At 46.8% G+C, this 19571-nt stretch overlaps 1 protein-coding gene across 1 annotated transcript in view; it reads left to right on the top strand.

The window, feature by feature from the left end:
- CIB4 (calcium and integrin binding family member 4) overlaps nucleotides 1–19364 on the top strand; it is a 52099-nt gene extending 32735 nt beyond the window's left edge. The window contains exons 4-7 of the mRNA XM_063079028.1: nucleotides 7388–7529; nucleotides 17449–17555; nucleotides 17781–17869; nucleotides 19334–19364. Coding sequence (XP_062935098.1) covers nucleotides 7388–7529; nucleotides 17449–17555; nucleotides 17781–17869; nucleotides 19334–19364 — 369 coding nt within the window. The remainder of the gene's footprint in view (nucleotides 1–7387; nucleotides 7530–17448; nucleotides 17556–17780; nucleotides 17870–19333) is intronic.
- The last annotated feature ends 207 nt before the right edge of the window (nucleotides 19365–19571 follow it).

Raw genomic sequence — 19571 nt, 5'->3', positions numbered from 1 at the left:
TTAAGTTTTTTTTGTTTGTTTGTTTGTTTTGTTTTTTTGTGACCAGTAAGGGGATCACAACCCTCCTGCGCTCAGCCAGTGAGCGCACCGGCCATCCCTATATAGGATCCGAACCCGCAGCTGGAGCGCTGCTGCGCTCCCAGCACCGCACTCTCCCGAGTGAGCCACGGGGTCGGCCCTTAAGTTTTTCCCTATATGGATATCCATGAAACCCAACACCACGTATGGAAGACCCTCCTTTCTTTCACTGCATTGCAGTGCCATCTTTGTCATAAATAGGGTGGCCATGTATGTGTGGCTCTTTTTCTGGAATCTCTGTGGTGCCATTGGTCAGTTTGCCTATCTGTGCACCAATGCGACACTGTATTAATTACTAAAGCTCTAGCACAGACACTGATATCTTGTAGTATAAGTCCTTTAGCCTTGTTCCTCTTCTTTAGGATTAACTTGGCTGTTCTTGACCCTTTGCATTTCCATATAAAGTTTAGAATGAGCTTGTCAATTTCCACAAAAACAGCAGCTAGAAGACTCTAACGAGAATTGCAATAAATCTAGGGATCAATTTGGAAAGAACCAACATCTTAATAATCTTGAGCCTTTCGGTCCATAAATATGGTATATCTGAGGAACATTTTTAAGGACACTAAAATACAAAAGGTTTTGTTACATCCTTCTCCCAGGACACATGGTCTGCCCACCCAACCTTGCACAACCTTGAGGTGCCTTTCAGGCAGCACTTTCCACAGTGAGTACCTCCCAACATGTACCTCCATCCACTCCTTTCCTTGACGGGTGTTTTACATCTGTTTAAAACATTTAAAAGTACATACATATCATTTTATTAAGAGTTGGTAATAGATACAATCAAGAAAAAATAAAGTAGTATTCAAAAATAACGAACACTAGAAATTAAGAAAACTTAATAAGCAATAAGAAATTTTAAGTGAAAGAATATTGATCTCTAAAATGAGATTCTAAAAATCAAAGTGCCTCGATGATGTCATTATTGAGTCACTGGTGTATTTTTGTGTGAGTTTTTTCCAGCAACTGTAGAAGGCTCTTTTTGACTAGGCGCTAGTTGGAGAAATGGTGAGGAGATATTTTTAAGCTAAGTCCAAATATTTTTCCTCTGACTTTCATCTTCAAATCAAATCTCTTGTTCAATAACTTTGAGAAGATTTTTTTTAAAAAACCTTTTAGTTTTTTGGCAGGGACTGCAGTCTTTTTACTGTCAACAAACTGTAGTTTCTGTTTCCAAAAACACTCCCGGCATTTGGGGTTTATTTTCTTCTTCGGTTTCGTCATGCATAGATGGAGATTGCACTGCCGAGGTACCTGTGTAAATTTCTACACTGACATGTTTATACTTGCCTTGTTCAGAATGCTTTCAAACTAGGGTACGTGTCATCCTTGAAATGGAAGCATCTCTTTGTCACTTGTCACTTCCTTCCTCCCCCAGAGGATTGAAGACTTCTAAATGATTGTGAAATTTAATGCAGACTATAACTCCCAGGATAGATCCCAAAATTTACTGGTTCAGATTTCAGATTGTTAAAGTGATAGCATTAAAGATCTGGAACACAGGAAACCGGACCTGTGATCACTAATGAATCCTGCTCCTTCCACTGCCCCTTCTCTGCTGTTCTTCTGTCTGCTTGGGGGCTGGACTGGACCTGAGGACACAGGCTGAGCTGGCGACAGGCTCAGAGGGGAGAGCAGGGAGGGGCACAGAGGTTGCATCACCTACCCAGGCCCTTAGAAACTCTCCCTGGAGCACCATCAGCACCCCTTTGCCTGGAGCTGCATATGTGCTGAGTGACACCTGGTCACAGGAGGACTCCATGCCCTGGGATATTATTCCAGGAAGTGATGAGACAGGGAACGCTGGGGAGAGGGAAGCTGCCCCTTGTTGGAACAGAGACAGACTGAGGACACTTTTCCTGGAAGGGGCCCACCAGGCCTCACAAAGAACCATAGCAGCCACCCCTTAGTCTCCCTGGCTCAGACACAGCTCTGGTGACCTGGCCTTGCCCTGCGGCCTGACATCTGCCCCACTGTCCTCTCAGGAGCATTGTCCCCTGCTCCATACTCTGGTTCCTCCACCTTCCCAAGCTTCACCTTCTCCTCCCATCTTGGTTTCTCCCTCCTGCAGCATTGGCTCCAATGGCCTCCTGGGCACTTCTTACCTTAATAGTGACAGAGTGACTACCAGCAGCCACCAAGTTGTCATAGGTCCTGGGGCACTTCCTTGACTCCAGTCTAGGCTCTGTTTTTGCACTTTGTGACAAAAAAAGCTGTTTTTATTTAAGAATTTTTAGAGGGATCCATTTCTAAGGCTTCCCACATTTTAGTGGGCACTGGCTCCGCCTCCCTCTCACACCTTTCTCTTCTGATGATTATTTGGTGCAAGGCACCATAGTGGAAACAGGGTGGGGCAGACTCACGGGACCTGGGTCCTAGGCTGGATCCCCTTGCTGGCTGAGTGACCTTGGGCAAGTCATTCCCCTTCCCTAGGGCCTCATCTCCACATCCATGAGATGAGGGGTTTAGTCTAGATCAGAGATCTCAGACATTTTAGATCATGCAGCCCCAGCAATAAAAAAACGTGGAGCATGCACTCATAATATGTGCATATTCATTTATAAACCATGTACATTTACTACCATCCTAATACGATTAAATATGCAAAATAAAAATTGAAAGGACAAGCTAAAAAATTACATAAAATATTTAAAAATGAATCCCCCCTTTATTATGTATAACAAAATTTCTTCCTTGCTCTATTTTATTGTTTGCATATCATTAATAACAGTATTGTAAAGGAAAGCAATGTGGTTGGATTGCTTTATGATTCTTTGAAATCTTGCTTTAACACTTTGAGATAGAGCAGTTCAGAGATCTGGTTCTAGTTTAGTTTATTTTTAATAGTTGTCATAACTTACGCAAAGAGAAGAAATATATCATGGGCTGCATGTATTAAATCATGGAATCCATTTTCAACCCCATCCACCAGTTAAAGGCTTTTTATTGAAACTAAGCTTGTAATCGTCCATTTTTCCTTATGTCAGTCAGGGGCTCTTGTAAACCAATTGTAAAGTTTGCATTGTTATATTATTAAATGGACTCAAAATCCACTGACACTCTTTGTTTGGACAATTTTCAAACAGGTTAGAAAAATCTGTTTCTAATATTTTCAGGTCTGCACATGTAAGCATTTTTATAGGTGACACCACATGTTTTTAACAACAAAAATTTCTTTTTCAAAATATTCTCTCCAAAGAGAATGGGTCTCTTTGGAAAAGGAATAATGTTAAAATGAGTCACCTTTACCTTGAAGAGTCAAATGAATTTGAGTTCACTTTTTTGTGGATATCTGCTAGGTAGCAAGCTGCCAACAGCTGCTCACCGTCGTCATAAAAAGGTCAGCAAATTTGGAACGCTTGTCTTTTTGTGCAAGAAAAACATATAACTCATCTTTAAGTTTGATGACTCTTTTAAAAGCTCAGCCAACAGATAACCAGCAAACCTCCATGTGGTTCAAAAGATTTTCTTAGTTACTTCCCTTCTGATTACAAATCATTGTACAAGTTTTACTATGTTGTAAACTATTCTAGAAAAGACGAACCATATCAGTGCATCCTGCTGCACTCCCGCACTTCCGGATTCATCTTTTTGACAGCAGGAGCCTGAAGAAAATTCCACAGGGAATTGGTTTCTTATGTGTTGCTATCCCAGAATCCCTTTTCATTGCGGAGCAGCCATTCCATTAATGATTACACTCAATTTCCCCCATAAATGGTGTTTTTATTAAAGAAGTAATTTACTATACAGTCCATATCACCTTTTCCTTCAGTGGCTCACAGAAATGTGGTTCTTCACGTATTTCATTATCAAAACAAAATCTAGGAAAAATCACATTAGAAACATCTATACTTTAGTTATTTAACAAAGCTTCTACAGTGTGGATTTTGTTTCAATGCATATTTCTCTACATCTTCAGCAATATTTTCTCTGCATCTTCCAGGTGCTTGCTATGCTGGATTGTATGTACTGTTCTGGCTACCACCAGCTACCACACCAACTGCCTCATTTCAAGTCTGTATAGACAGGGCAAGTGTGTGCATGTGTATGTGTGCATGTGTGTGTGTGCTCACGCATGCTGCAGCTAAGAGTCATGTGACATGGGTCTGCAGGGGAGTGTACTGGCATCCTGGCAACACTTCCTTCACATCAGTATCAACAAAGCCGAGTACTGGGGGACCCCCAGGGAAAGGAAGATTGGCATCTCATTCCAGGACTGGACCCGTGCTTAGGCAGTGAGCCTGATGACCTGTCATGCATCCATCTGAGCACAGACAAAGAGAAGTGATGTGGGGACTCCTTGTTATGTCTGACTGGCTTCTCATGGTTTCTGCCTCATAGAGAGGAACTCCTATTTTGCATAGGAGAGGTATCAGCTGTGACATTTTCTTGTTCACTTGCGTTTGCAATATAAGCATTATCTTTGATTGTGGTTTCCTTACAGGAATCTTGTTAAGCTATGTATCCATTTGTAAGAGTTAATGTAGTTAAAATTCAGTAAGGTAATCTGTAAAACTACTTAGCTGGGTGCATGTGACCTGGAACACATCACAGTAGATAACCCTTATCAGCATTAATTTGAGGCAGTCAAAGCAAGCATTTCTGGGAATGTTGAGGTGAGAGGATGGAGGGACCAGACAAAGCAGGAGCTTGTCTGAAGATTCTAGCGGGGCAGCCTGGCTTCCCCTGGATCCCGGCCACTCCTGGAACGTATATACAGGATATCTCAATGTAATTACATATTATATATCATATATATAATAGACCACGTCACCTGGGGATCTTATATACAATGCAGATTTTTGGATGTGCTAGTTTGCTAAAGCTGCCATAACAAAGTATCACACACTATGTAGCTTAAACAACAGAAATTTATTGACTTATAATTCTAGAGGCTAGAAGTCTGAGATCAAGGTGTGGGCAAGGTTGGTTCCTTCTAAGGACTATGTGGTAGAATCTGCTCCAGGCCTCTCCCCTTGCGTCTGGTGGTTTGCTGCAATCTTTGGCGCTCCCTGGATTGTACACACATCACTCTGATCTCTGTCTTCATCTTCACATGGTGCGCTCCCCAAATGTCTGTCTCTGTGTCCAAATTTGCCCTTTTTATAAGGACACCAGCCATAGTAGATTAGTGGCCCATTCTACTCCATACGACCTCAGCTTAACCTAAGTAATTTTTAAATAAGATCACATTTTGAGGTATTAGGGGTTAGGACTTTAACATATAAATTTGGGAAGGGACACAATTCGACCAATAACACTGGGTTTCTAAAACAGGGTTTCTGAAAGTGGGAACTTAAAATTCTTTGTGTGAGTGTGTGTGTCTGTGTGTGTGTGTTCACATAGTATATTCCATGCACCACAGTGTCGTGAACACATTTTTTTTTTGCAATTAAAAAAAATCGTATTAAGAACATTTAACATGTGATCTACCCTCAACAAATTTTTAAGTGCACAAAACAGTATTGTGAACTACAGGCACGTGTTGTACAGAAGATCTCTGGAACCTGTTCACTTGCACAGCTGAAACTTTATACCTGTTGAACATGAATTCATATTTTTAACAAGGATCCCAGGTGATTCATATGCTCACTGAAGTTTGAGAAGTACATAGCCACCTGAGGTGACACCGGATGTCCCATCTCCCACCTCAAATACATAGGAATACCAAATTAAAAACCCCATACACTTGAAGTGTAGCTGAGTTCAAAAGAAACGAAAGAGAAATTTTCACATGCCCAAAATGGACAAATCAAAACCAGAGAGCTAAGCATTGGCTGACGCTAGGGCAGCCCACAGGAGTGTCAGACACGGATATAGACCCCTAGGGGCTGGGCTGGGGTTCACATGCCCATGAGCAGGGTGGTTGGGTCATGACATGCTTAAAGCAGAAGAGCCAGAACTAACCCTTTTGCATGAAGCCTGGAGCCTTGAAGAGATACCTTGTCAGTGAAAAAGGGACTAGAAAAATCGACCAGAGATTTATTTGGACTAATTAGAAATTTGGAAGACTGAAAAACCATTGGCCATTCACGTCTGCCGTGTGAATTCATGGGATCAAATCGCTTTCTTAGCTGAGGTTCATAGAAGGAAAGGAAATTTTGGTTGTGGGTGAGGAGGTATTGCAGGTCATTTCGGAACACTAGAGCGGAGTTGGGATCTGACAAGGTTTACCGGCAGGGCAGGCAGTAAGAGTTCACAAAAGGCCAGGGACGGGCCCCTGGGCAATCGGGGGACAGGAGCCCTGGTAGGTGGGAATGGATTAGGGGCACAGAAAATGGGGGAGGAGCATGCCAAAGATGAACTTGATACTTTTAAAGATTTCAAACTTGTTCTGTGAAGTTCCCCCTTTAGCCCTCATGAGCCCTGCCCACCCCCTTCACTCCAAAGCCCACCCAACCTGCCCATTCCTAGGGGCTGGAGGGAGAGTAGCAAGGCAGCCTTAGCATGCTGCATCTGAGCTGGCAGGGGAGCAGCCGGGGTGCCACAAGCATCGGACCAACAGTGCCAGCATAGGCAAGCCCTCACATCCCATATGTGACCCCGGCCAGGTGCAGTTTAGGGGAAGCAGGGTCTCCAAAACCACATAACCCTTACTCATTTGGGAACTTAATCTGAGAAATTAGTTTAAAGATGAAACTTACTATACCAGTTAAAATATCTATAGTAGTCAGGTAACAACTAACAGCTACCTTTTGTTGAGTGTTATTTATCAGGCACTGGGTAACTTTAAACCTATCCTGTTTCATCCTTGCACAAATCCTGTTAGGCTGATATAATTATTATCCCACCCTATCTTGTAGATGAGAAATCTCAGGCTCTAGGAGGTTATATCATTTGTTTAAACTAAGGTCACTCACTAGTAAATAGTGAAGCCAGTTGTCAAACCCAGGCCTGCCTGACTTCTTTGTAAATGTGTTGACAGAGGCTAACCCTAGGGAATGGATTACAGATGATTTTTATCCTATTCCTTATACCTTTTTTTGTACTTTCCAAATTTTCAACATAAAATGGAGAAAAATTAATAACCCTAAGAAAGAATAACACAACCAAAAAAATGAGTCTTTAGACTGTGTGTGCAGGAGGAGGTGGTAGTAGAGAGAGTGATGTCAAATGGGGTCCCTCATCTTGGAGGGACCCTTCACGTCCAGGGTCCTGGCTCATCGAGGCAGCATGTGCCCCAACATTTAGATTGCAGCTGTTGCTTTCTTCCCAAACCCAGGACACACAGTGTTTGTGACAGACAAAACAGGCTCACGACCCTGACCTTGATGGACCTTCTCCCTCTCTTCCTCCCCACCCACAGGTCAACCCTTTCAGAGACCGCATCTGCAGAGTGTTTTCCCGCAACGATGTGTTCTCCTTTGAGGATGTGCTGGGCATGGCATCTGTGTTCAGTGAGCAGGCCTGCCCCAGCCTGAAGATCGAGTATGCCTTTCGCATCTACGGTGGGTGCAGTGGGGAATTGGGGGGGAAGGGTCATAGAGTACGTATCACATCTGGAATCCATCAACATCAGCTCATTGATGAGATGGTGTTCACTAGTGTTTACATGGGTATTTGTGGGTATCATGTTTCTCAAGTACTGTAGAATAAAAAAAAAAAAAAGATTGAGAACTACAGCTCCAATGAATGGATGCCCTCCGCTCCACGCCATCAGAGGCTAATGGTGTCATTGTTTTGATATTTGGGGGTAGTGTGTGGGCAGGCCAGAGAAAGAGAGAGAGAGAGGGAGAGGACTACATATAGGTATGGAGGAGTTATGCTTGTTTAGCAGAAGGAGCATTGGATAGGAAGCTAAGAAATTTGAACACTGGAACTAGCCTCTCCATGAAAAGGTTGAGCAATCTTGAACAAATCATTTCACTTTTCTGGGGCTCAGTTTTCTCATCCTTAAAATGGGTGAGTTGAGAGAGGTAATTTCTGAGGTCCTATGACTCTTTTTTGTCTCTGATTCTGTCTGGGTAATTATAAGGCTCTGCTAAGGTTCTGCTCTTCACCAAATGTCCCCTTAGCACAGCTGGGATACCTGGAATTCTCAAAAGGAATCGAAATGAAAGAAACAAAGAAATCTTGAGAAGCCATCAAACAGACCATGTCCAAGGCTTTGAGTGCATAATGATAACCCCTAGGCCCCGGAGGATTTGCACATTTAGATGTGCACATTTTGGCATCCCACCTGCCTTGCTTTCCTTCCTGCTCCTCCCCTGTCTCCACACTGTGGACCACCTTATTTCTGCCTCACCCAAGTGGACTTGGATAGAATAGAGTGGAGTTTTAAACCAGATGGACCTGTGATGGCTCAGTTTTCTCATCTGTAAAAAAGGACTTAGTAATATTTTTGTATCCCCTAAGTTCTCGGGCTCAGTATCTAGAAAGCACAAATGAAATCACAGCCCAAGAATGGCTGAGTAAACTCCTATCATACTCTCACTCCCGCAGATAGCAACTATAAACTCTAAACAAGTTATAGAAATCAACTAACTGATGACACTAGAAAGCTACCAAAAGCAGTTAGATTCTAGAGAGATTTGACACTTGGAAAAAGGAAATGGTACTGGAGAGTCCCTCCTCCCCTGCCTTTTTTCAAACTTTTTCAACTTGAAGGTGGGTTTCAGTGAGTAGCATCATGCAGACTGGTAGAAACCTTACACTCTTTCTGGCTTGAAGAATCAGAGTTTAGGGCAACCACAGCCCTAAACAAAGCAAAGTGAGAGGAGAGTCCATGAAAAAAGAAAGCCAGAAAAAGAGAGTGCAACTTTTATGTATTAACTATGACCAAATCTCTTTCTGACCTCTAAGCCACAAATACAAGGGCAGACTCAAAGCCGCTCAGCTAAGGATAGAAGAACTGAACCAAGATTCGAGCAGCCACCACATTTTAACAAGGTCCCTGAGTAACAGGTTTGCAGATTGAATCCAACCAATTGCCTGTTAAAACCAAAAATTCAGTGCTATTTGGAGGAATATAACAGAATCCAGAGTCTCCACACTAAAGCATTCATGATGTCCAAGATGCAAGATGTTATCCAAAATTATTCAACATAAAAAAATTTTTAAATGGATGCGTTCTTAGGAATGCAAACTAACTCTGACATGACCCAGATGTTGGAATTAGCTGATATGAATTTTAAAACAGCTGTTATAACTGTATTAGTCAGGTTCCCCAGAGAAACAAAATCAATATAATTACATATATATGTAATCGTATATATAAGATTACAGAGAGAGAGATTTATTACAGGAATTGGCTTATGTGATTATGGAGGCTGAGAATACTCTTGATCTGCTGTCTACAAGCTGGAGAACCAGGAAAGCTGGTGATTTAATTCAGTCTGAAAGCCTGAGAACCAGGAGCGCCAATGTCTGAGGACAGGAGAATATGAATGTTCTAGCTCAAGAAGAGAGATAATTCGCCCTTCTTCCATCTGTTTTTCTATCAGACCCTGAACAGGTCGGATGATACCCACCTACATTAGTGAGGCTGATCTTCTTTACTCAGTCTACAAATTCAAATGCTAATCTCTTCCAAAAACATCCAGACACACCCAGAAATAATATATTACCAGCTATCTGGGCATCTCTTAGCCCAGTCAAGATGACACGTAACATTAACCATCACAATAATCATGCCCAATTATGTTAAAAAAAATAATGAATAGAAAGATAAGAAATCTCAGCACAGAAATAGAAACTGTAAGAAATAACTAAATGGAATATACAAAACTGAAAAATAAAATATCTGAAATAAAAATCACTGGATGGGCTTCACAGGAGAATCAAGATGACACAGGAAAGAGTCAGTAAACTTGAAGACAGATAAATAGAGATAGTCTAATCTGAAGGACATAGAGACAAAAGATTGGAAGTAAAAAAAAAAAAAAACAGAGGCTCAGGGACATGTAGAACAATAGGAAGGTCTAACATATATTTTATTGGACTCTCAGTAGGAGAGAAGAGAATGAATGGACAAGAAAAGATATTTGAAGAAGTAATGGACCCAAATATACTAAACTTGGTGCAAGACATGAATTGATAGTAAACTCCAAGCAGGAGAGGTACAGATGAAATCACATACCCAAATTCTGTTGGCTTGGTAGTCCCCACCTGTCCGCAACAGTCCTCCATCTTCCTTACTCCAAGTATTTCTGTGAGTCCCCAGCAAGCTCCCAATGCAACCAGGGAGTTCTAGCCCACTAGTCGCTGCTACTCTCTGCCAGACCTTCCACCACAGCTGGCAGCTGTGCTGGCTCTAGACACTGTCATGCTTTTCTGGCTGGGGCAGCTCCTCTGGGACAAATGCCAACCAGTGCTCTTGTCTTAGCCCAGATTATTCAGGTTACAAGTCACAGAAACTTACCTGTATAAAAGCAACTGAGAAGGAAAACAATATTAGTTTTCCATTGTTGTATAATAAATTACCACAAACTCAGAGGCTTTAGATGACACACGTTTAGAATCTCAAGGTTCCTGTGGGTTAGGAGTCCAGCTGGGTCCTCCTCTTAGGGTTTCACAAAGCTGCAATCAAGGTTCTGGCCAGGCTGTATTCTCATCTGGAGAATGTTTGACTGGGGGAGAATCTACTTGCGAGTTCACTCAGGTTGATGGCAGAATTACTTTCCTTGTGTCTCCAGGGCTTAGGCTGACTTGCTGCTGGCTATCTGCCAGAGGCTCCTCCCAACTTCCAGAGGCTGATTTCAGCTCCTTGCCACATTGGCCTCCCAACATGAACATTTGCGTCCTCAAAGGCAGCTAGGAGGGAGTCTCTAAAGTCACTTTTCTGGCAAGATGGAGTCTTCCATAACATCATGTGATCATGGAGGTGACATCCCATCTCTTTTGCCATATTCAATTGGTTGGAAGCAGGTCACAGTTCCCACTCACACTAAAGGGGAGGTGGGAATTATACAAAAGCCTGAACACTAAGAGGTATGGACCATGGGGGAGAGGGGACACTAGAGTTTGTCCTGCATGTGCAGTGTGGAACTCATGGAAGAAGTGAAGCCGGCCTCCGGAAGGCTTAGGATGCAGTTGGGAAAAGGTCAGGAAGCAAGACAGCTCCTCTCCTCTCCATGGCTGCCTTGTCTCTCATCTCTGCTTCTCTCTGTGAACATTCTCTTTCCATAGATCTGATGTTTACAGCTGCGTGCCCATGGGCTAAAGATGCCCCCTCGGCCCCCCACATGGCCTGTGGGCTTCACTCTGACTAGCCAGCCACAAGCATCTCTGTTCCTCCCTTCCATTTTCTCAGGAGACGCTAGTTGGCTCAGCCAAACCAGCAACCTGGCTGGCCCTGGGTTGGGTGACCAGCCTTGCCCAATCAGCTACAGCTAGAAAGAAGGAGAATCGCACAAACAACATGGCTCCAGAGGCCTACACTTGAAGGTAGGGACACTTGTCAGAGACGGTACAGTGAGGCTGGGCACATGTCCCAAAAGCTGTCAGCCTCAGCTGTTTTTCCATGATTTCCAGAGCTAACCTAACAAAAACACCAACCCTTCAGGGAGCTAGAAGAGCTGCCCTTTTCTTTAGACTTCAAGGCACAGGAGATAAGAAGTGTGGAGCTCCGAAATGGAGAGATTGCCCTCAGTCCCAAGAAGCCAGACTGAGTGCTGAGCACCAGACACCACGTGGTCCCCCATGATGTCCTTATATCTTCCTCCACCCCCACTCCCCAGTCCCTTCGAGCATATGATTTCCTTCTTCCTTGAGCCCAAGAGCAAAAACAAAAAGCTCAAAGCCTTCATGCAAATCAGCTGTGCAAACAGATGCCCAGGGACTCATACACTCCAAGTCGTCATCAGATATACTCAGACAATCTGAATGCTCTTGGGCTCAGATGTGTTACCTTCCAGGGCTGTCAGCAGGGTTAGCGATGGGACACGTGAATCCCTGAGCCCAGTGCCTGGCACGTGGCAGCTGCTCAGTAAATGGAGGTGGTAGTGGTCTATGACAAAGGAAGAAGAGGAGGAATAAAAAGAAGGGAAAGAGAGAAGGAAAGAAGGAAATGGTTGTGGTAATGGTCATGGTGATGATTCTTAGCAAAAGTCCAAACACCTAACTCAATGTCCCAACCCCTGTCCCTCCAAGCGTATGCCCTGGGCCAGCAGCATCAGCACTGTGAACTCGTTAGAAACGCAGAACCTCAGGCTCACCCTGCACCCACTGAAGCAGAATCTACATTTCAACAATCGCCCCAGGAGATTCCTCTGCCCTTAATGTTTAAGAAGCACTGCTCTAACCCACTGGTTCTCAAACTTGGCGGCAAGTTGGAATCACCTGGCAGTTTTCAAAAACATACAGATGCTTGGGCCTGGGCTCCAGAGACTTCATGTAATGGTACGGGGTATGTCCTAGTTGTTGGGCTTTTTGAAAACACCCTGGGTGATTCTAATGCACAGCAGAGTTTGAGAGCTATCGTGCCAAGCTACTATCACATTGGTTAGGATTGCATTAAGTTATGTGTCACAGCGTCCATGGGGGGAAAGGTCTGGAGTCAGGCAGTCCAGAGCTGGGCCAACGGCTCCAGAACATAACCAAGGCCCAGAGTCCTTCAAGCTTCCTGATCTGCCAGTAGTATGGACTGGGACCATCATCCGCATGGTTACAAAATGGCTTCTGTGCCCTCGGGCATCTCATCTTTATTCCAGGAAGAAAGAAAATGGGACAGGAGAAGGGATAAAGACAAAATGTACACCAAAAGGCACAGATAAGTCCACTCACCTTTCACAAGCTTTCTTGGAAGCCCCACCCAGCATCTTTGGTTTATATTTCATTGGCCGGAACTATGTCGCATGGCCAGCCATAGCTGCTGGAGAGACTGGAAAGCTACCTATTTTAAGCTGAACATGGTGTCATCTGCACAGGAACTGCAGCTCTATTAGCAGGAAAGACGGGGTGAATAGGTGCTGGTTGAGAATCCAGCAGAACCTGCCACACCTCCTTGGAACTTACACACTGGGCTCCAGTTTCTGCTTTGAGGGACAGTCTTGCCTCCTGCTGATCAATCCCCCTCTCTCAGCACCTCTGGGGAGACTTCTTACCCATCAGAGACTACCAGCCCAGCAACGCCTTCTGCTCCCATCAGCACAGGCTCCTCCAGATGTGCCTACTGTCAGGCAGGCACCAGGGCACCAGTGGCAGGCCTCCCCACACCTTCCCAAGACCTGACAGGGCCACAGGGGATGCTGGTGGCTGGTGAGAGGCAAGGGAGGGAACCTCAGTTCTCATGAGAATATCTGTGAGAGCGTGCCCTCCCTCGCTCAGCCAAATGGGCCAATTTGTGTAAAAGTACTTTGTAAATTGCAAGGAGTAAGAATGACTGAGAGGTTGGGAGGAGGATGAAAGGAAGAGTCTGTTTGAGGGAACTGAAGGCTGAGTCCCGACTCCCCAGGATTGGGAAATAGCCAGAGGAAGGCTCCACCCCCTCCGGAGAGGTCCAAGGCCAGACGCAGGTCCTGTGGCTGACAAGGCCACACAGGCTGGCCAGCGGCCCAGAGCTCCCAGCCTCCAGCCCTTCCTCGGTCTGCTCTGCCCCTGCACCCCCAAAGGAGGAGAACCAGCCAGGACTACATTTAACTCTAAAAAATCATTCTGTGTTCAGATGGCTTGGGACCAAAGCCATATCATTTGCTGCAGTCTCTGCACACGGGAGCTGGGCCAGCAGGACTCCTGGGACACTGCAGGGTCTCCCAGAGAGGCTGCAGAGCTTGTCACCAGCAGCGCAGCATCACTGTGGCTGCCCAGTGCCTCCAGCTCCCTCCACCCCCTTCCCTTGCTCTGAGCCATTCCCATGGTGTGTGAGAGCAGAGCTGAGCAGGGTGAGCCTTCACAACGACTCAGGCCTTGGCTGCAGTGTCTGGGGTTGATAAGTATTCAGCTAGGGAGACCACCTGCTCAAGGAGTGAAGGGGTCACTTGTACCTTCCACACCCATATCCTGCCTTGGGGTGCAGAGTCTCGGCTCTGCCACTGAAGGACCCTGGGTCTCAGTTTCTCTAATAGCACCATATAGCTCTAGCTTCCATTCTTCAAGGTGGAATATTACAGTGTCTAAGGTTTACATTTTAGTATTAAGCCATCATCAAGTGATATAGAATTGAGCCTGTACTACATCTAATAAGCATCTTCTATATTGAGCATCTTCTGTATTCCAAACCTCATGCCAGGTGTCCATGTATTTTCTTATTTAATCTTCATAGCAACTCTGTGGACATACTGCTATTACTCCCATTTTACAGATGAGGAAACTGAGGCTCAGATAATGATTAGGATTAAATTTGGTGGCCAATGACAAGGAACTCCAAGTAACCATGGCTTAAGCAAGATAGCTTCCAAGATGGCTGGAAGCTGTATATTTATTTCTCTAACATGTAGAAGTCTAGAGGTAATTGTCCTCAGTGGTTCTAAAGCTCTGCAGCATCAGGGATCTACATTCCTCCTGTCCTGTCACTTTATTCTCCATTCTCAAGTTTGCCTCACTGTCCCAGAGGACTACACCTTCTCTTTAAAGACCTTCCCAGAAGTTGCCTGCACATCTGCTTACATTTCATTGGCCAGAACTTAGTCATGTGGCCAATCTAGCTGCAAGGGCGGCTGGGAAATGGAGTATTCATTTTGGATGGTTCTATGCCTGTCTAAAAATTGGCATTTTATTTCAATAAAGTCAGTTATGGGTAGTTAAGAGCATGGACTTCCCATACACTCTTAGCCCCATCACTTACCAATGTGTGACCTTGGGTAGTTGATTCATCCATTTATTTAATAACTATTCATTGAGCATCTATTCTGCCCCAGGCACTGTTCTAGGAGCTGTTCTAGGGATACAGTAGTCAACAACAAAAAAGTGCTTGCCCTTGTGGAACTTGTATTCTAGTGGAAAGAAATACATGAGCTAATAAGCAAAACATAATGTATTAAGTGCTGGAGAAAAATAAAGCAAGGGACAGGAAGTGAAGATTTATGCAGGTGCTAGGTAGGTCCCTAGTGAGAAGCTGGCATTTGAATAAAGACCCGAAGGGTCTCTGGGTGAGAGTGTTGCAGGGAGGGGGACCTGCTGTGCAAAGGCCCCATGGCAGGTGCACAACTGGCTCAATGGAGGAGCACTAAGGAGGCAGAGCGAGGGCAGGGCAGACTCAGGGTCAGAACCCAGGCTCTGCTCTGGGTGAGATGGGGGCTGTGAGAAGAGGGTGCTCAGGGAGGAATGATGGAAGATTAACACATCACTCTGGCTGCTGAGCTGAGAATAGACTGAAGGGGACAGAGTGAGAGGAGGGACACTCTGTGGGAGGCCGGTGGTGTGGCTGGGCCGGGGTGGAGGCCGTGCATGGGAAGTGATCACTTTGGGTTTACCGTCTTTTAAAGGGGGTGCTGGGAGGACTTGACTGTGGCATATGAGGGAAGGAAACGGTCGAGGATGACTTCAAATGCGTTGGCCTGAGTGACAGAAGGATGGAGTTACTTGTTCACCAAGAAGGGGACAGCTGAGAGTGAAGCTGGTTTGGGGGTGGGGGGTGGGGGGAGAGTATCAGGAGTTTGGACATGTTGAGTGTGAGGGACCTGTCAGACCTCCAAGTGGGGACAGCAGAAGGCAGGTGGCTATGTGAGCCTGGAGGCCAGGGAGAAGCCCGAGCTGGAGATAGAAATTTGGGATTCATCAGCATACAGATGACATGTGAAGGCAAGAAGCTGAAATGAGACTGAGGAGGTCAGTATGGTTCCTTAATCTCTGCGTGCCTCAGTTTCTTCATCTGTGTTATGAGGATTAAATGCAGTGGAATATAAAGCACTTCAACCATGCCTGGCACATCAGTGTGTTTGCCGGGTGATAATGACATGACTTGCTCGAGCTTACTGCATTTGCTGCAGGACACTCACTGTGTCTACAGAGAGGAATGTGGTGGCCATCACCGAGAAGCCCACTCTGTGCCTGAGAGACAAGGCAGCCCAAGGCCACAGAGAGGAGAGCACAGCCCATGCCGGGTGCCCAGGGCCCGCACTAGAAGCTATGGGAGCTCCAGGAGGGAGCCACCCCGGCTGACTTCTGCGAGAGAAGGGAGGGCGAGCTCAGGGCGAGCGGGAGCACTGCCTGAGCCTTGGGAAAGGAGGGCATGCTGGGCCTGGAGGTGGGAGTGCGCAGGGACCCTTGAGAAGACCTGCAGTGGCTCTGGAAGGATGAAAGTCACCCTTCCAAGGTGGCTCTGTGGGACACAGAGTCACATGGACCCTGGCTGGCCAACATTGAGTGGGCTTATGTAATGGCCATATTTTCTGGCTTAAAAAAGAGGACCCAAGGTCTGCCAAGGGTCTGGGCACTCCCCCAGATTGGCAGGACAGTAGGTGGCCAATAAGTTGAAGAATAAAGTAGGCTGGACACACTAAGAATCAGCCAGACCCACTGAAGTTTGAGAAGACACAGTGCCACCCTCAGTGTCCTTGTGACTCCCCACTGCCGCACCCCCCGCACACACCAGGGTCACGGCAGCAGTGTGAGCTGTTTGTGGTGGAAATGAAGACGAGCAGAGCCTCCCGTGATAGAGGCCCGTCCGCTCTCCCCCCTCTTTCTCTGACAGCCAGGTCTTGGCTGGGCTGAGAGAACGAGGCCTGCTCTTGCCCGTTTCCAGTCTCCACATTGGGAAGGGGGCTGCGGGGGGTTGGAGGGAGAGTTACCTCTTGTTCCCTGATGCTTTGAGGGCACAGCCAGCACCCTTGTGCCCAGTCCCCTATAGCCCAGGTGGCAGGGACCACTGTTCCCACTTTGCTGAGGAGGTGGGGGCGCATGACCAGGTGACGCAGCTATGGCACATGGACAGGAGCAGGGACCAGGTCACCTTCCGCTCTTCACAGCTGGCTCCTAGCCACCAGGAGACATCCCACCTTCTGAGTTTTGAGGTCAAGATTTCCATATAACTGTGGGTGATGTGGGGCTCAGGGGTCAGCCTGGCTGGGTTTGGATCCCTACCCTTCCACTTCCAAGCAGTGTGGACAAACTGTGTAACATCTCTGTGCCTCGGTTTCCTCTTGGCAAAATAAGACTAATAAGAGATGATTGTGAAGATTCAGTGACTTAAATGGCGCAGCTCTCAGGCCAGGTCTGAGCATGTCATAGGCGCTCAGTCAATGCTTGTCATCACTGTTTGTGACGTGTTATTCAGCACCACACTTGTCTGCAGCTGCCCTGCTGCTACAGCACCTGCTCCTCAGGCCTGCCCCGGTCTCCCCGAGTCCCGTTGGGCACTGCAGGGCCTCCCAGAGGCTGATGGGAGTCTGTGGGGTCCCTGCTGGGGCCGCGGGCCCCCTGGACTCTTCAAAGTCACTTCCTGTTCAGCCCCCGGCTCCCTTCAGCAGAGGCCCTGCCTCCTCTTCGCAGATTTTAATGAGAACGGTTTCATCGATGAGGAGGACCTGCAGAGGATCGTCCTACGACTGCTGAACAGTGACATCTCTGAGGACCTGCTGATGGACCTCACGAACCATGTGTGTAACTGGGTGCTGGGGGGTGCATCATCCCCCAGAGCCCCTGGATATCAGGCCACCCTCTTGGGAGGAGACCCCAGGGCCAGGCCTGGAGCAGATGGCACGTTGGCCTGTGGTACACACATTCCCCCCGGCCTGTGTGGCATTTCTCCTCCTCCCCCTGCACCCCCATCTCACTGTCTGACCCCAGGCCCCCCTCGGTCTCCTCCACACCTCCATGGCCAGGTCCTGAGTGAGTCAGATCTGGACAACGACCACATGCTGTCCTTCTCGGAGTTTGAACACGCGATGGCCAAGTCTCCAGATTTCGTGAAGTAAGGCATTTGGGAGGGGGAGGGGCTGCCAGAATAGTGGGGGGCAGGAAGGACGCCCCAGTTCCCCTCTGCCACGGAGGCATCTCAGTCTTCCCAAGGAGGCCATGAGCTTCCAGGCCACTTCTCAGATTCTTTCAGAGTCAGTAAAACTGAAGCTTCTGAGAAATTAGGTAACCCCGGGGTATTAAAAGGTGGAGGGGGAGATTAGAGTCAGGGCCTTGCAAATAACAGGAGTGGTCCAACCTCAGGAGTGTGCCCCCCGGCAGCCGGCGCACCTGTAGGCTTCTGCCGAGGCCTGCTGGGCCCCAGGACTGCAGGGCCCTGTCTTCCACGGCTGATCCTGCGCCCTCCCCACAGCCTCCAGCAGCCACTGGGAGGTGGGGATCAGCACAGGGGTGGGAAGATGTTCATGGAAGGAAAGGAACTTAACAAGAGAAGCAACCAATTCTACTTGGTCTTCTCTAGTCCAAACACCCTTGACTTGACTGGCCGCCTCCCCATTTCCCTGGCCATGTTTAACAGTCTTTTTTGGATCTTTCCAGTTACAGGAAACACACTCCCTCTGGAGGCAGCCCAGGTCATAATTAAAGATCCCTGTTAGAGCAGCCCTCCTTGTGTGGAGCTGGCATCTGTTGACATATGTCTTCTGCTCCTGGGGCCTATTCTGTCCTTTGGTCTTTTAGTCCAGGTGACTTTGGTAGTCAGGAAGCATGCCCACTCAAGGTGGTTTAACAAACCAACCAAAAAAGAACAGAGTTCGATCTCAGAAGCATCAGGGCAGGAGCTCGGGATAGTCAGTCTCTCTCTCTCTCTCTCTCTCTCTCTCTCCCTGGCAATGCCTTTGACTCTCTCCTCGCCTCCTTTGCACTTAGCTTTATGCTGCAAACCAGCAGTCTCTGCTTTGTCAGACATGAAGGTAAACATGGCCTTCCCATGGCAGTCAAATTTATACCTCCTTGGTTTCGAATGGCTCCTAAGTCATGTCTCTCAGCTCTGACTCCAAATTGCTAGGGAGAGAATCTGATTGGTCCAGCTCAGACAGGTGCCCAGCCCTCTTCCGTCCACCCAGATGGGGGAGAGGGCTCTCCAGTCCAGCATGGCTGCCAGAGGGCCGTGGTGTAGGTGGACCCACTAAAAGAGGATAATTCCTCTTCTTCCGTAACAGCTCAGCACATAATTGAAGCTCAAATTTGTCCTCCTTGAGTTTTTCTTTGAATCACTCCCATTTCTTTCCACTGGTTCCAGCACCACAAGGTCCCGAGACCCTTTGCATTCTGGTGATGCTAAAAGAAACTTAAAGAAGGTTTTGGGTTGATTTGGGACAGCTGCAAACTGGCCGTCGCCCAGAGAAAGGGGCATGAGAAGTGGGCCAGGGAGGGTGCTTCTAGGACTACTGTGAACCCAGAAGTCAGCGAGCCACTTAGAACTGCAGACTCCGCTGGCTCACTGAAGTCTTTCTTTTAGCTCCTTTCGGATTCACTTCTGGGGATGCTGATGCAGCCACAAACACCTGATCAGGCAGCTTCGAAGGACAGCACTGGAACCCAACTCCCTGCAGGCACTGGGCGATCTGATTTGAAGGATGACTTTGTCCCTGTCCCTCCATCACCTCTAGCATATTGTTTATTACATAAAGCAAATAAATAAATAAATAAATAAATCCCTTCTCCTTGGCCCCTCAGTTCATCACTTTCTGAATACA

The sequence above is a fragment of the Cynocephalus volans genome, chromosome 14, assembly GCF_027409185.1.
Source record: "Cynocephalus volans isolate mCynVol1 chromosome 14, mCynVol1.pri, whole genome shotgun sequence".
Lineage (NCBI taxonomy): Eukaryota > Metazoa > Chordata > Mammalia > Dermoptera > Cynocephalidae > Cynocephalus > Cynocephalus volans.
This window is presented reverse-complemented; position numbering and strand designations above follow the sequence as displayed.